Source organism: Periophthalmus magnuspinnatus, chromosome 15 (genome assembly GCF_009829125.3).
Source record: "Periophthalmus magnuspinnatus isolate fPerMag1 chromosome 15, fPerMag1.2.pri, whole genome shotgun sequence".
Lineage (NCBI taxonomy): Eukaryota > Metazoa > Chordata > Actinopteri > Gobiiformes > Gobiidae > Periophthalmus > Periophthalmus magnuspinnatus.
The window spans coordinates 11,265,375-11,283,049 of NC_047140.1; the positions used below are offsets into that span (position 1 = coordinate 11,265,375).

A 17,675-nucleotide genomic window follows, 5' to 3' on the forward strand; every position below is an offset into this window, starting at 1 on the left:
AATGAACTACTTCCAACGCAGAAGTGTTGACACAGTGCAGGTCTCATTAATTCAGACACGTGAACATTAATATGTGGTAGATGCACTCTGATATCCAACAAATGGAAGAAGTGACCAAAAAGGTAATGCCTCGCACACTTTGCTCTAGATGAGTTGCTTTAGCACTCCTGACATGAGCCACACCAAATGACTCAATTCTCACCAAAACCTACTTTACAGTCCTCAAAATAAATGTTTAAACTGGACTGTGGGTGCTGCTGTTTCATTTGTTCATTTCATTGAAGCCAATTCGTAGAAGCAGTCATCATTAAGGATAATAACACCGTCACATAATATTTTTCAGTATAGTTAACATGAATCCAACAGAGGCTGGCTGAACTACTGGGTAAGTTTATCTTTTTGGGATTGAGTAACCCAGCCATAAGTGTTTCTGGATAATATGAAGCTGGTTCACAACTTGCTCTTTTAACCCTTGATTTCCAGAATGAAAGCATTTGTCAAAATTATCTATGCAATGCAGGATTGAGTCTATAAAAGCAGCTAACAAATAGATTTTTTAAAGGAACAGAACTACTCCATCAGTACCCAACTGTACTAGATATTGATTGATTGATTGAGTTGATCGGTTGCAGACAGAACTGACAAACTGTAGCCTCTAAATGTACCAATAAAATCTTCTTTGTGAAATTATAAATGAAATATCTTAAGACAGCCTTTGACATGTGGATGTAAGAAAAAAAGCAATTAAATGGTACAACATAGACATTTATTTCCCATACCCAAATCATATAGTTATCCCACCAGCCCCAGAAGCTGTTTTAGCAACAAAAAATGACAAAGTTATTTGGACAGCCTTCTGTCCATTGTAGTTAGTCTTTATGTCCTGTAATTATCCTTTCCAAGCTCAGTTTGTAGTTGTAAATTAATGCACGGTGAAGATGGTGCAAATTGAAAATATAATCTGTAACAAAAGCAGATTATTTATAGTTGATCTGTCCAAAGGGGCGGTTGTATATTTAGTTTAAAAGCTGAGCTCTGTACACATCAACAGGATGTTTTCAAAATAAATCCTTAAAGTGCTTTTAAGGGCTGGCTGTACTACTTGGCTGGGTTGAGAAGTTTTCAAAAGGCAAGACAAAGTGGGGGTTCTTGTTTTGCTTGAATGCCACTTGAAAAGGAGCATAAATTGTCCCATGTGATTGTACAAAATAGGAAACAACATTTATATATATATATATATATATATATATATATATATATATATATATATATATATTTATATATATAAATGCTGTTTGATTCCTTTACAAAGTTTGTGTAAAGGCTACATCCCTTTTCTTTCTTATACAGAATGTCTTAATGAAAGTCCATATATTTGTACCGGCCTTCGACAATATATCATCTACAATATCTTGTCTTTGCATTTCATTGGTTGCTGGGATCCAGATCTCTCTTTGAATGACTAAGGATTTGGATATTTGTGAGTGGGTCATTCTCCATGTTGCTGGACTCCATGTTTGCATTAAGGACGCACATAGTCTCACTAGCTTCCAAAATGGTAGTGGGTTTCCTGTGTTTACAATGAGCCAGTGCCTTTAATTGCTCCTGGGCCTCTTCCAATAGCAAGGTTACTTGTTGTTGACCAAGCGCAGCTGAGCAGGACATGTATTTTGCCCTCTTTGTGGTGGTGTTGGTTTTAATGGACATTGTTTGCAAACTGGAAACCTCAATGTCATAATGACAATGAAGAGAGGGGATGATGGGAATTGAGGCGGAGGAAAATAGGGGATCCATGTATTGATGCTGAATTGGTTGACGAAAGTTGCAGATGTTTGTGCTGCCCCGAGGAAATAATACAGGTGTTGTCTCCTTGTTGTCCTGAACCGAAGTTTGTATATGGAGGAAAGTGTCCTGGCAAAGATTGCTGTAATGGAGATGCCTCTTGGTCCGGGACCTATAAAACAAGAAAACAGACATCATTAGTATATTGATGTGATACAGCAAGACATGCTTAGGATTAGCTGTCATGGAAACACAGACATCAGACAAAATAGGCAGACATTAAAAAAAACAACAACTGACTATTTATCTAAAAATTAATTTACAATCAGATGCCCCTTTGGCCCAAGCAGTGTCTGCATCTTTACTCTCTTGAGTGAGGTTTGAGCCCTATTTGTCTGATCTGCTCTGGAGAGATCTCTTTTGGAAATACAGAGAAGTGTTTGTGAGAAACCTGACGTGCATGTTGTAGTATGCTCTGAAACATAGAGCAGAGTGTATGTGAGTGCGTCTGAGCTCGTGTGAGCTTGTGATCCAGAGCAGCAGGTTAGTGGAGGAGGAGAGCCCTGACCAGCTTCAGGGGACTGTCACAAAACAGCACGTTGAATGTAATCTAATATCAGATCAGAATTACTTTTATTCATCTCAAGGGGAAATTATTTTCATTACCGACATGAAGCCAACCAGCAGAAGAATAGAGTTAAGCAATGTTAAATATCAGTAACGTAAAGAAAATAAGTACAATAAGCCTTTATCAACTACTTGAGTAGTAATGTATATTATATTAGTTCATTTTGGACAATATAGCTTAAGAAGAATAAACATCACAAGACAGATATCTTGGATAAGGGAGGTGTTTTTTGTTTTTTGGGCCTAGTCTGTGCTTATGAACTCCTCAAGTCTATTCTCTAAGTCTGCACGCACGGGTCTGTACCCTGGTGTACACCAATATGGAGTCTGCTGACTGGGAATTGAGTCTGTGTCTGTTTAACTTTGGATACTGACCCACAATGTCCTCCACAACTCCAGTCAGCAAGAACTACTCCAGTCTCTCGAGCACATCTAGATCAGCTTTTGAAAACCTCGCCTGAAACTGAACATCAACAGTATCCAGCATGTGATCAAATTCAGATCAACAGTACTCAGAAGGCTTGGGAGTGTTAGCTTGCTCCACCGCTTTAACACTTTGGTGCATGGAAGGTTATTTGTTTAATCATTTCAGTTTCATTTCAGTTACTGAATTTATGAAAGTCTAAATTTTTCATGTGTTTATTTTTTTTAGACACATGGAAACACGCATGGAATTAATTATTTATTTATTTTTTAAATTTTCAGTACATATTTTCTCAAGCCCTCAAAATTTGAGGCAATGGTCAAAGATGCTAAGGCAAAGGCTGTTTCCTATTGACCTTTCTCTTCTGTGGGCAGGGCTTATAGTTAAGGAATAAAAGAGATGAGGTCTAGATTTGGCCAGTTCTGACCAAGTTAACTGGATCCTTACAGCATTTCTTGTGAGTTAGATCGACTCACTTAGGAGCGATTGCTTATACCTTGGCATCATGGATCTGTGCTGCGAAAGTTTTCACTAGGAATTTCAATTTCATTTTAAAAATGTTTGTGCTGCATATTTAAAAGTTGCAATTTTTATAATGAACGAACACATGGAAAATGTATACTTAAAATTGCATCAACTGAAATTCAGAATAACAACTATTCAAAGATTATTTTTTTTTAAGTTAGAGTTAAAAAATTTAAAATGATAAATTCAACAGCATTTCAAATTCAAAATTAACAAATTGTCCTCCATATTGGTTCCTTTTTTTGATGAAGGATCTGAATATCTTCTATGCCAAGAACTGTAGCATATAATTGTATTGTTGTGTGCATAGTCTGCACTGCTGCTGCAAACCACCTTCAACCTTGCAGAACCTTGACATCGTTAGCAGCCTTGTCAAATATTCCTTGAAACGTTCTGTCTCTCTTTCCAGCAAGACTGAATCTTACACACCCTAATGCTGCTCTCATCCCTACTATAGTTTCAGTGCATTTTTGGAGAGACTTGTTGAGACATTCCAAGTCATCAACTACTTGAAACCCCAGGAAAGTTTTCCCTCTAATCACTCTAAAAGGCCATTTGCCTTCACATTATTTGATGACATCTGTTCTAAACTTGAGAGGAAAGATTCTTTCTGGGTAAAAATGGTAATGCTTTTGCTTCGGACTCTCCAGAGGGTAGAACATTGTAGTGTAAGAGAGACACTTGGCTCTAATACAGTTGCAGCAGTTGTAGAAAATAATGATTTAAATTTCCCTGATTGCTTGCTTAGAGTACGTAATTCATGAGCCCACTGCAGAGCATCATGTATTTATGTTTTTCTCAGTTGTTTTGGCACATTTTTTTTCTACCCAGAACTGGGAATTTCTGGGAAGTACTTGTTCAACCGTCAAATCCTTCACAGTTTCTTCTTTTGTCAGACGGTTCAAGATACATTATAATGACTCTCATCTATTTGCACAGACCATTCAAAACAAGTACAAGTATTACCTCATTGTTTAGAACCACAGCCACCAAAATGATTAAATCAATTATCATTCGCATTTTCCAAACTTATAGGTACATTAGCAAATATATTCATACGTGTATAAAATATTAAGAATGATGCAGTGCTCCTGACCAGTGTCTGGGAAAACACTGTGAAGCGTTCTGATGGACAGTCCATAAACACTGCACAGAGGTCTGTGCATTCTGAGGACTCACATGTTCACTGAGAGAAATTCTGATAATGTGTGCCTGTTTATGTGTTTAACTCTTCAGTTTTTTGGGTTAGATCGAGCAGGTCTCCGCCCTGTAAATAGTAATATCTTTTTTCATGCCTAAATAAAAATGCTTCAGAATGTATAGAGAATACCATTGAAATGCCATTTCCATCATGTGTTTTTTTCCTTTTTTAAAGGGGGGTATTTCTCACACTCCAAAGTTAGTTATTACTCACAAGGTAATAAGTTTAGTTCAACCCGGGTTTAAAAGTCAGGTATACCTTACTAACTCTACCTACATACTTATATCTGTTCTAAAAAGCTAGTGTCGAGCAGTTGCAGTGGAGGGGGCAATCTACCACAAGATTGATCTTATATTAACAACATGACAATGAGTGAACAAACTGAGCTTTATTTCAACCTCAGACTTTATTACAAGGACATTAAGCGCTTGCTTGCAATATGGCACATAAATGCAGAGGTCACTTCCACAGCTCCAGACCCACAGTGTAATGTGCATCTTCACTGGGGCAGTCAGCTGATAACGTGAGCAACCAATCAGAAGCACTGCACTTTTTTGTCACCTGTTCAAGATCGCAAAACACATTTAGTCTATTGACTCACCTACAGATGTGCAACACCACTGCCCGAAAACTTAACTGAACATGATAAGAGGTTTAAAGACTTCCTGGATCTATAGCGTTCACGTCAATCTGAGGCAGACAGTGCTAAGAATGTATGCGGAGTTCCCACCGGAGAGTAAAGGGATCATAGGGTCCTGCTCGGCTGACACAGCTGCAGCCAGCAGTGTGAGTCTATGATCCCTTTATGCATTTGAGTGGATTCACCTCAGATTAATGTGAATGTTACACACTCAGGAAGCCTTTTGACCTCTTTGGAGTTTATCCAAACACTTGGGGAGTGTGTGGCGTTACACATCTGAAGGCAAGTGTAGTGTTTCTGATCGAGTGTAGACCCAGCGATGGTTGAGATGACTGCTCAGTCTATCAGTTGACTGGCCCAATGCTGAACCACTGGGCACTGTGAGTCCAGAGCTGTGGAGGTGACCTCCGCTTTTGCGTGCCATATAACAAGCAAACATTTAATATCCTTGTAATAAAGTCCAAAGTTCTATCATCATGTTGTTGTGAATATAAACTCAATCTTAATGTAGTTTATTCCCGCCACTGTAGACTGTTGTCTTGTACCATAGTAATCTTACTAACTTGCATGCACACGTGTCTTTATAACTTACTAACCCGTGGGTGCGCATTACTAACTCTGGAGCTTAAGAAAAAAAATTGTTGAACAACATGTGTGTGTATTTTACAAATGGTAATTTGAGTTTACCCTTTTTCTGAGTCCTTTTTTGATGAGTCCACTTCCTGGAGGTGCTTGTAGGCAGAACCTGAACACTTGGATCCTCCGATCTGATTAAGTCTCCCTCTTGGTATGGAAGGTGGCCTGCCTAATGCTGACAAGTGAGCGGGTTGAACCTTTTGACTAGGACTGTAGAACAAGATGCTCTTCCTGAAACATAAAAAGAACAAAAGTGTACACATAATAATAATAGGAATTATTATTATATATAATGTTATATTATAATTAATAATAATAATTATTATTATTATTACCATCGTTATTGTTATTGTTGCTGAAGTTGTGATAGTTTTTAAGTGTCCAATTAGCCATTAAGTAATTGAGGTTTGAATATGATCCTGATCCTAAGTTGTTTTGGTTATAACTAATAATTAAATGTTAATTTACTGTTAATATTTTGACCAGTAAAATTATATTTGAATCCTGTAATACATTTTAAAACTAATGATCAAATACATCATTAGTTTTAGAGATATGTTGAGATACTGTTTCCTTGCCAGTTCGTCTGCAGCAGATTTTTTGTTAATGATTGAACACATTCCCCTGCTTCGAGCATGGCCCTGGGTTCAAGGGCATGCTATATTAAGGCTAAATAAGGAGCACGTATAGTTTTTCTCAGTTGCTTTGGCACTCTGTCGTAGAGGTAAGATCTTAAGCCCAAGCTCGAGTCCGAGCCCGACCCAACCCGAATTTCGGGCCGGGTCGGGCCTAAAATGTCAATCATTACGTTCGGTTCGGGTCGGGCCGGGCTTCTCTCTAGCTGACTTTTTAAAAATAAATATATGTTTATAAAAATGTATACTAAAACGATGTGTGGATACTAAACTTAGGAATACTTGTTATAAAAAAAATAATTTGGAGAAAACAGAGAAGGCGCTGTAAGGTAACTGCTATTTAACTACTAAACAGGAGCCGCAGAGCCAGAGCATACTCTGTGCACGTGAACGCCGCCCTCTTAATAATCTTCCCCTCCGCAAGTCCGCATCTATATTGACCTGGTATCCCTGATATGGAGCAGCAAGAAGTAAAGGATAAACTAAAGACAGGGGAACTGAAAAGGCAAACACGCACCGGCAAGAGTGAGGTGTGGAAATGCTTCAAATTGATTGTTGAAAATGCTACAGAAACTTGCGTTGGCTTCGCTGAATGTAGTAAATGTGGTGCTTGGCTTTCATACGAGAGCAAAAAGACTGGCACCTCGACGCTGAGCAGGCATTTAAACAGCTGTACTGGCAAAAGTGATGATCGTCAAACATCTATATTATCATTTGTCCCAAAGACCGCACCTCTTCGCGCTAAGCAGGCCATCACAGACAAGTGCGTGGACTTTTGCTGTCAGGACCTTAGACCATTTTCAGTAGTTAGTGGCGAAGGTTTTTTATTAGTAGGCTTATTTTTACGCATGTTTAACTTTGTTTGGTTCTTTATTTTTTTTATTTATCCTCACAAATAAAATATGAAATTTCGGGTTTGCTTCGGGCTCGGGCCTGCAAATCAAGTTAATTGTTCGGGCTCGGGCTGGGTCGGGCTTTAATACCTGCGGGCCTGGGTCGGGCTGGATTTTTTAGGCCCGATCTTACCTCTACTCTGTCGTAACGGCAGGTGCAGGAGCGGACCAAGGAATGCAGACTCGGGGCAATTTTACAGTGTTTATTTACAGTTTGTGAAATAATATTACAGAAACGAGGGTTGATCTGATGGTGAGCAGGAGGCCAGGTGTGGGCCAGGATCCAGGAGCGTGGAGTGCAGCGGAGACAACGATGCGGGCAGCACCAGGGCAGGGAGCAGAGTGCAAGCCAGGGTCCAGTGACGTGGAGTGCAGAGATAAGACAAGACAGTACCAGGGCTGGGAAGCAGGGTAGAAGCAGGGTCGGAGCAGGAACGGTCCAGCAAGCAGGATGAAGACATGCGTATGATCCGGCACCGAACAGGATGTTGATACGCAGACGATCTCGCACCGAGTGTCTGGTCCTGGCTCCACTTATGCTCCGCAGCAGGTGGAGGTAATTGCGCTGATGCGCTCCAGGTGCGCACAGGAGGAGCCAGGAACTCTGCCGAGCTCCAGGCTCAGACAGGTGAGGGGAGGGGGAGATCACACAGACTAAACCTTTAAATGCTTCAGTTATGCTTGCAAGTTTGGCCATTCTTGTTGGTTTTTCCAAAAAGCAAATGCTTTGGTGCATTGCTTTAATTGTTTATGTAGAATTGTTGGCTATTTGTTACATTGACATTTGTCATTTCAAAATGCATTATAATGGCTTTCATATATAGACAAATTATTCAAAACATTTAAATATTACCTCAGTGTTTGGCACCATAGCAACCAAAATGATTAGACCAGTTATCATTTCCACACTTATATTGAGATATATGTTTGCAAATAAAGTGCATGAAATGTGTATTGTCCATAAGTTGTAAGTTTAATGAAATGTGTATTGTAATCCATCCATCCATTTTCTTCTGCTTATCTGGGGCCGGGTTGCAGGGGCAGCAGTCTAAGCAGGGACTCCCAGACTTCCCTCACACCAGACACTTCCTTGAGCTCCTCTGGTGGGACCCCAAGGCGTTCCCAGGCCAGCCGAGAGACATAGTCCCTCCAGTGTGTCCTGGGTCTTCACCGGGGCCTCCTTCCGGTGGGACATGCCCTGAGGAACTCCCCAAGGAGGTGTCCAGGTGTGTATTGTAACGAAATATGTATTTTTAATGTTTGTTCACCTGTCCAGGGACTGCTGACGGAAAGTAGCAACAGCTACATCTGGTAAAACTCATCTTTTCTTTTGTAAGATGAATTAATTTGTACATGGTCCCTGACAAATGAAGAATAAAGAAAGAAATAATTATTCAGATTGATGCAGATACAGTTGTTTACATACACTATATAAAAGGCACATATGTGTTTTTGTTGTGTTTTTTCTTTTTTAACATGAAATCAGACTAAACTTTTCCTGTTATAGGTCAATTGTGATTACCAAAATTATTTCTATTTGCTACCAGAATAATGAGAGAAGATTTTTTTAAACTTCTGCTTTTGAAGAAAGCAGAAGTTTATACACAGTAACATTACTATGCCTTTAAGCACTTTAGGAAAACCCAGTCATGTCTTTGGAAACTTCAGACATTTAAGTTAATGACACATCAGTGGATGTATTTGAAGACACACCTGAAACACACTACTTCTCTATGTAACATCATGGGAAAGTCAAAAGAAATCAGCCAAGGTATCAGGAAGACAATTGTGGACTTGGACAAGTCTGGTTCCTCCTTGGGTACAATTTCCAGATGCCGGAAGTTGCCATGTTCATCTGCTCAAACAATTATATGCAAGTATAAACACCATGGGAGTGTCCAGTCATCATACTGCTCATGAAGGAGATGGGTTCTGTGTCCAAGAGATGAACATGCTTTGGTCCAAAATGTGCAGATCAACCCAAGAACAAAAGCAAAAGATGCTGGCTGAAGCTGGTAAGAATGTGTCATTATCCACTCCAAAACAAACATAAAAAGCCAGATCACAGTTTACAAATGCATACTGGGACAAAGACCTTAATTTTTGGAGACCTGTCCTGTGGTCTGGCGAAACTACAATTGAACTTTTTGGCCATAATGAGCATTGTTATGTTTGGAGGAAAAAGAGGGAAGACTGAAAACACCATCCCAAGTGTTGAAATACAGAGGTGGCATCATCATGTTGTGGAGTTGTTTTGCTGCAAGAGGGACTGGTGCACTTCACAAAGTAGATGTCATCATGAGGAAAGAACATTATGTGGAAATACTGAATCACCTCAGCCAGGAAGTTAAACTTGGGCACAAATGAATCTTCCAAATGGACAATAACCCGACGCATACTGCAAAACTGGTTACAATGTGATGTAAAGATAACAAAGTCAATGTTTTTGAGGGGCCATCACAAAGCCCTGATCTCAGTCCTATTGAAAATGTATGGGCAGACCTGAAAAGGCATGTCAGGCAAAGGCAAAGTGGCCTACAAACTTGGCTCAGTTACACTAGTTCTGTCAGGAGGAAAGGCCAAAATATGCCAACAAATTGTGAGAAACTTGCGGTATCCAAAATGTTTGACCCAAGTCATGCAGTTTAAAGGCAATGGTACTAAATACTAGTGAAATATATGTAAACGTCTGACTTTGAAGAAAGTAATGAGAAATTGTCTAAAAATTAGCAAATAGTAAAATTTTGGTAATCCTAACTGACCTAAAACAGGAAAAGTTTAGTCTGTTTTCATGTCAGACAGTGAGAAAAAAAAGCATCTGTGTCTTTTTATATAGTGTATGTAAACTTCTAGTTTCAACTGTAGATATGTGCAGTGGACTTATCCTACAGCAAGGTACTCCTGAACAGAGTTTAGATTAGTTTATCATTTCATGTTACATAAAAAAAAAAAAAAACTGTGTTTCACATAGCCACTCCAATTCAGTGCAACAGTAGGTGTATTAAAAGTAATATCCAATGAGTAATATCTGATTTAAGTAGCAGGTTCTGTAAACCAACTTTGACTGACTCTTCTTGATTGTTTCAGTTAGTATCTCCCCTGGAAAGTCTTTCACCACATTTGGTGTAAAAAGTCTGTAACATGCATAGTTAGCTTCTTTCATGGTCTCCATGGGTCTGGAGATGTCTTATCCTACAGCGAGGTACTCCTGACCAGTGTGTGTAGAGTGTTTGATAGAGAAGTGTATAGAATACAATAGAGGATGCATTGCAGACGAGTCATTTGCATTAATCAATTGAAAGTGAAAAGAGTAAAATGGTGTCAGTAAATTATATTTTATGCAATTAAAAACCCTGTTTTGTCTTTGATACATATTTCCAACATGAGCCTCATATATTTCATCTGTGCATAATCTGAAAACATGGTGATGCATTTTGTTGGACATTCCATAAACTCTGCACAGAGGTCCATGTATTCTGAGGCCCTGACATGATCACTGGGAGAAATGCCTCATTTTGTGAACTAAGGATTTTGAACATTTCACGTGATTTCCACAGTACAGATACAGTAGTTTAGTTTGTATAGATTGTCCTGAGGAATGCAATTTAAAGCTTTGAAAAAAATCAGTTCTGATCAGAAAATTGTACCAAAGCAACTGAGAAAAATTGCAATAAATGTATACCCAGAGTTTTCTTAATAAATACAATTTAAATCATACCTGACCCGGAGCTGTGAGATGTTGGCAAAGCAAGAATAAACAGGCAAGTCTGTATGGTTTATCATTTTAACAACAATTCAGTGTGCAATGGAGTAGACCACATTGCTTTGCAATGTGGAATGAAGTACTCCATTCAGTTTAGTGAAGACCGCAGTGAGCATTATATTGAAGAAACTAAACAGTCACTCCATAAGAGAATGCACCAACACCAAGAGCTCCTCGAGACCCCAGTCCGCCGTACATCTCCATCTCAAAGTTACAAACCACTCCTTTGAAGATAGCGAGGTACAGATCTTACTCAAAGAAAAGAAATAGTTTGAATTTTTCAGTGTTTTTTTAGAAGTCTTTGCACCCCTGCTGGCCGACTGTGAGAAATGGCCGATGTCTGTAATGTATTTTTTTGTTTCTTGTCATGCATGAAATGTATCCTCTAAAATGCGTAGGAAGCCGATAATGTTGACGTTTCATGTATATGTTAGTGGATGCTCTGGTGTGCATTTTGATCAGGCTTCATAGTTCATTACATTCAGGCCCGAATCTGGCATCTGTGATTTGAATTTGAGCTGTGTAGGGCATGTGTGTAAGACATTTTTAAATGTCTTCTTTAGGTGTCTTTGCGCCCCCACTGGCCAACTGTAAGACACGACCCATGTCCATAATATTTTTTTTGCTTCTTTTCATGCATAGAATTTATTCACCAAATTTCGTAGGAATCTGATAATGTTAAATAATAATGTTGGAAATAATGTTATTTCCTGTCTATGTTAAGGAACGCTATAGTGTCTAGTTTTATTACTACTTTATAGTGCATTACATTCAGGCCAGAATAACATGGGAGAAACATGGATGTTTTGTGAAAATCAATGTGTCTAGATGTGACATGTGAAATCTGAACTCATTTGGACAAAAATCTGGGACTAGATAAGATTTGAAAATATGCAGACCAAAAAGTGGCAAATTTTCGATCCAATATGGCCGACTTCTTGTTTGCCATAGGGCAGTGCTCCAATTTTTTGAGCCTGTGTCATGGTGCTTTATCAATGTTCTGAATTTTGTAAGTGCATGCCAAAGTTTGCCCGGCTCCTGTTCCATAGGGGTGCACTTCTATGTGCTGCTGTTGAGTCAGTGGGCATCTGACATTATTGTGAAGCCCATTTTATCAAATTTTTTGCTGGGTCCTTTGATCCTATAGCCCCTGAATTTTGACCCCCCAAATTGTATTGCATTCTATACAATTCAGGGGGTCAAAAATGTGATAATATTGTTGGAAAAAGAATAGTAAGAAACCAACAAAGAACAATGCCTTTCGCTGTTCACTTTGTGACTGACGAGGGCCAATAAGAAGAAGAAACCAATCAGGAACAATACCCCTTGCCAGTTACTTCGTTACTGGCTCTGGCTAATAAAGTGCAGATTTTGTTAAACAGTCTTACTTAGGTTGCTTGGCAGTCCCACTGCATCTGAACAATGTGTTACAGGACGTTTTGCTGATGCTGCAGTGATTGAAACAGGATTCAGTGACAGGGCACTGGAACAGCCTCTTGCAATACTATAAAAAACACACACAAAAACAAACAAAACAAATGTAAACACATTTTGTTCAAACCATAAACTGAAACGGGATATATACAGAGTAGTTCCTCACTCTTACGAACCATTTGGAACATGGCTAGTATTTACATGCATGCTATTTTAAGGTGTAGAACAGCTTTTTCAGATATAAAGCAGGGGTGGACATTGCACACCCAACATGTTCCTAACTCAATATGCATTTAAAGGTGTTTTCACTCTGCCACTAGTTAGGTCGACATAAACTGTTTATATTTGCATAAATGCTGCAGATCTGGCCATTTGAAATGTTCGTTTGATGAAGCAATTTGAAACAAGTGTCACTCGGTTAAATACGAACAGGAAACTTTCCTCCTTTCATAAGATACATCCCGTGCATTTGTCCTGGCAGCACCGCTTGGACTATATGCCCTGCAGTATTAAGCACACACAGATTGACAGACTGCGTGCATCGTATGTATCTTATGAACAAAGGACATTTCATGCTCCTATTTGACCACATGACATTTACAGAACTCCTCAACAGTGATGTACGCAATCTGGAACATAATTTGGAACATAATTTCAACCAATTTTGTAAACAAACGCAGACTGGCTCCTCCGTGATCACACAAGGATTGGCCATTCAAATAGCCCCATGAAATACCACTTGTTACTGCAATGTCCTAAATTGTAACCTAGATACCGTATTAAATACTTCAAAATAAGCTTATTTTTTATTTGAAAGTTGTTAATAAACCATGCATAAATGTTTCAGATGCGTTCATGTGTAAACATCCTTGGAGATGATAAAGCTCTATATTGAGTATTAGCAATGAATAAAATATTGAATAATTAGATGGAGACAAAGTGCTGCTTTTACAATACAGTCCATCTATTGTTTACAGGAATACCCCACCCCTGCTTTGTCTCTACCCTGTTTTTGCTATTCCTTCTTTATTGCTAACAAATTTGTCACATATATCATACTTCAAACAAAACAATTTTTACACAAATGCAATAATACTCACTACATTTTAAAGCAGTGATGAAAATGGGAGTGGTTATTTATTTATTATTTTCTAAACACAAAATTTTCCCAAACGTTTGATTCTCAGACCTTGATAGCTCAATATACAGGTTAGTGAGTGGTAAAGAACTTCTTACTTCATGTGTTTGCACATTGTTGCTGGAAATTTCTCTCTCCTCTCCTGGGGCATTATTGGAATTGTAGTTCTTCAAAGAACGGTTTTCTTTGAGATGAGCCTGGAGCTTCTCCCTGTGTCGCCTGCACAAACCCATTATATGGTTAGACATATGAGTGATTATTGAGACTTCAGACAAAACATGTTCTCTCTAAAACAGCAATTTGTAAAAAATATTTCAAAAATACCATGTTTGGCGTACTTAGGTTAAATCAAAGGGAGCTCTGTATACCGGAGGTATGTATTTCTATAATATATACATATGTTTTGGAACAATTTTGATGCAAATGTAAAGGAAAACGAAATGAAGTCAACACACCTAAGGTAAACAAAAATATTTCTCTTAAAAATTCAGCTTGTCAAAGTAGTGTCTCATCAGACATTTTCAAAAACCTCATTAAATCAGTAAGGAGGTGGGCCCAGGCTGTTACTCTTACTCTACTGAACGCAGCACTACCCCACACTGGTAACTTTTAAACTTTTTCATATTTAAGCACTGTCATGTGGTGTGCACGTTTGCAATGTTCTGATATCAATGCATTTGGTAATTATGCTGTTTGACCACAGTTTGCTGCGTAAAGATGGCCGTTTGCCCTGTATGGTGTGACTGCACAGGTGAGTATGTTTTGGTGCTTTTTAGCACTGTGGGGAAGAATAGCCTAGAACGATGGCTCTTGGTGCTTTTGGTGATTTGATAGTTACTTTATCAGATAATTTATTTCTTTCATCACAAAATAACGGCCATTGATTCAATAATTTTGGTGGAAAAGTAATGATAACTAATAACTTCTTGGAAAGATGTTGGCCAAGACTGCTTGTGCACTCGAAAGACTGACTTAGCACAGAGAGCAAAGGGAGGGATGGCTCAGAGCATCAAAAAAGTATTAAACGTGTGAATAGGTTGTTTTTGGCAAATATAGCAATTTCAAAACTATAAAAGGTAACATGGTGATCTAAATATATTATGTGTTAGCAGTTAGTACCACATAGATGTGTCCTACCCCTCTTTAAGGCAGCTCAAAAACTCAACTAAAAGCAACTGGCTGCACTGTTTTTTTTTCAGTTGCTTTAACACACTTCTCTATTGAAAATTTACATTTGCAAAGCAGCTCACACAAAATCTTAAACAGAATGTTAGTTTTCCTAAGAAATAAAATAAAATAAAATCTCAGCAGTTTTTCTTTCAACATTGACCAATTTTCAATTATTTCCCAAAAGCAAATGTTACTATCAAAACTCTCAGATGTTGGTGATGTGTTTTTCTGTGCTCTGTCATTTGACAGTGCAGCTCAGAAGTCTTAGAGCTGTTCTCAGGGACCACAGAGAATCAATGGTTTAGTGCAGTCTGCAAATAGGGTTCACTGTTTATACAAAGCCTCTCATGATAATTACTATATCGACTTATCGTTCAATATATAAAAGCTGGAGCAATATGTTTTGGGGCTCAGTATTCATCCTTGGTACAATATCTTTGCAAACGTGGGGAGATATTTGCCATTGTTTTTTAATAACGTAAGATTTGAGCTTTAGAGAGTTGAATAAATAACTTTAATGGCAAATTATTGGTTCATTCTGTTATTGATTTGTTGCAGCTCATGTCTTTTAATTATACTGTCTATTTAAAAGAAATGGTTTAATAGGATTATCCAGCTTTATTGTTTTTGTGTCAGTGGCACAAAGTATTTTATTTTCAGGATTATTGTTTATCGCTGTATTTCTCTATAGCAATATATCGTGCTTCAAAATTTGTTTGGAAATAAATAAATACATTACCAACTTCAGACTTCCAGTATTGAAAAAATGCTTTTATATATATATATATATATATATATATATATATATATATATATATATATATATATATATATATATATATATATATATATATATATATATATATATATATATTATATATTTATTTATTATTATTATTTTTTTTTTTCAGTGTGTACATGTTGCAATACTCACTTGTTGCGGTAATACAGGGCCATGCAGATTATGCCAAGGAGGCTGATGGACATGGTGATAGAGGTGATGGACAGCATATGTCTCTTGTAAACTTCTTTACTCTCTGCAAGGAAAAAAGAATCAACAAAAAATAATAGACTGTACTCTGTCTTTATTAAATTTGTTGTAAAAAAAAAAACCCAACAAAAACAAAATTCTACAGCAAGCAGCAGCTAGTTTTCCAAATAAGACACAAACAAGCAACCCAAAATCAAATCTTTTTTTTTCCTCTCTTTTGTGTCAATTTATTTTTCAAGAATGACCTGGTCTAGCTCAGTCAGGATAGAGTCAGGATAGTGTTGTGTGCACTAGTGCACTCTTGTGTACACAGTAATCTTAAAATCCAAGTGGCCATGAAACCTTTATGTTTTGTTTTTGCAGTGGACCATAGGTTACAGCATATTCCCCTGAACTCATCTCATAACTTAACTAGACCTAACCAGGTTCTCAGAAGAGCTAAAAGTAGCCTCATTTACTCTCATGCAAAGCTCAAATAGTCAATTTGTTCACTTAAACTTTTATATTGTAAACACAAGTTTTCAAGGAAATTTTGACTTCATTAGTATTGAATTATTATTCTACACATCTGCACAATCCTGTGGCAATTTTATGTTGTGAAAATTGTGGCTTACCCATGAACTCGATTCCCAGGTGATCTGCAGGTCCAGCGGCACAGAGGGAGAAAGAAAGTTATTAGCATAATGGCTTTTAGTATTAGAAAAGCACTGTTTCCATTCATTCATAAATGTCATCTTGTGTTAACAACTTCCAAATTAAAGGGTCTACTGTATATTGTAGTATGTTTTCCTTTTCACAGTCCACCCTAGAAACATTTATAATAATATTTATTTTTGTCCAAAAGCGGCTTGCTCTCACTGTAAGCCCGCCTCCCCCCTTCTGTCCCCCCCTCCAATTAGACACATATTATATAATCTGGCAATCTAGAAGTAACCTGTTCAAAGTATGTGTTGAAATTCCCTGCAGTTAGTGTACACTCTGTGTGGCTGAGGTCCTCAGAGTACATGCATTTCATGTCAGATATGTACTCGAGGCCATAGTGATACTTGTACACAAACAGAGCTGCTTTAAAGCACCCAGATTACACTATTTCCTGATCTATGTTATGTTGTTTCCTCACCACACATGTTGTTTCATTTAACACACAATTCCTGTATATTTAGACTGAATTCTTCTCTCAGGACTCATGCAGCACCATATATACTGCAGCTGTCTCACAAATGCCAGTGAGCAGAGTGTTACGGTAGTCCACTGGAGACAAAATGCATGGATAAATCTTTGCAAATCTGGGTTAGGTCGTTTTCATACTGCCACTAGTTAGGTCAATGTAAAAGAGCATTCGCTCAGAGTGGGGTGCACCTGGTCCAGTGCGAAGGAAATAGTCACATTCTGATTTACATTACGGCTGACAGCGCTTGAAACAGATGGTCTTGGAGCTCCTCCACACGCCTCTGGAGCAGGATGAGTGTGGTGTGAACAAGAACCTCAGGCTGACTTACGGAGATTGCAGTGCAAGTAAAAATGGTTGGAATTGGATAAAAAAGTGCTTGGATCACGTGTAGCCTATTTGTATGAATTGGTGCTGCAGAGCTGCTGTTTGACACATTTGTCTGACAAGGAAATTTGGGTCAACTTAATATCAGCAACAGGTCTCCTCCTGCTTCTGGACGTGCCTGTAAGCACCAGGAAAGTGTGTGAGTGCATGTCCACGGGGCTCTGTCTGCTTCATGTGTTGTTCGAATGTTGTTGTCATGGAAATAATTTCAACATACTTCTAGTTTAGGACAGTCCTCTAGTCTCTGTAAGAGGGTCTTAT

General features: G+C 38.2%; 1 protein-coding gene across 1 annotated transcript in view; it reads right to left on the minus strand.

Moving 5' to 3' along the window:
- Nucleotides 1–1,338: 1,338 nt before the first annotated feature.
- The window catches only part of LOC117382938 (pro-neuregulin-3, membrane-bound isoform), a 598,115-nt gene continuing 581,778 nt past the window's right edge, over nt 1,339–17,675 (minus strand). The window contains exons 5-10 of the mRNA XM_033980184.2: nt 16,474–16,497; nt 15,803–15,905; nt 13,797–13,917; nt 12,515–12,630; nt 5,887–6,066; nt 1,339–1,954 (exon numbers count right to left, since the gene is read on the minus strand). Coding sequence (XP_033836075.1) covers nt 1,426–1,954; nt 5,887–6,066; nt 12,515–12,630; nt 13,797–13,917; nt 15,803–15,905; nt 16,474–16,497 — 1,073 coding nt within the window. The 3' untranslated portion in view covers nt 1,339–1,425. The remainder of the gene's footprint in view (nt 1,955–5,886; nt 6,067–12,514; nt 12,631–13,796; nt 13,918–15,802; nt 15,906–16,473; nt 16,498–17,675) is intronic.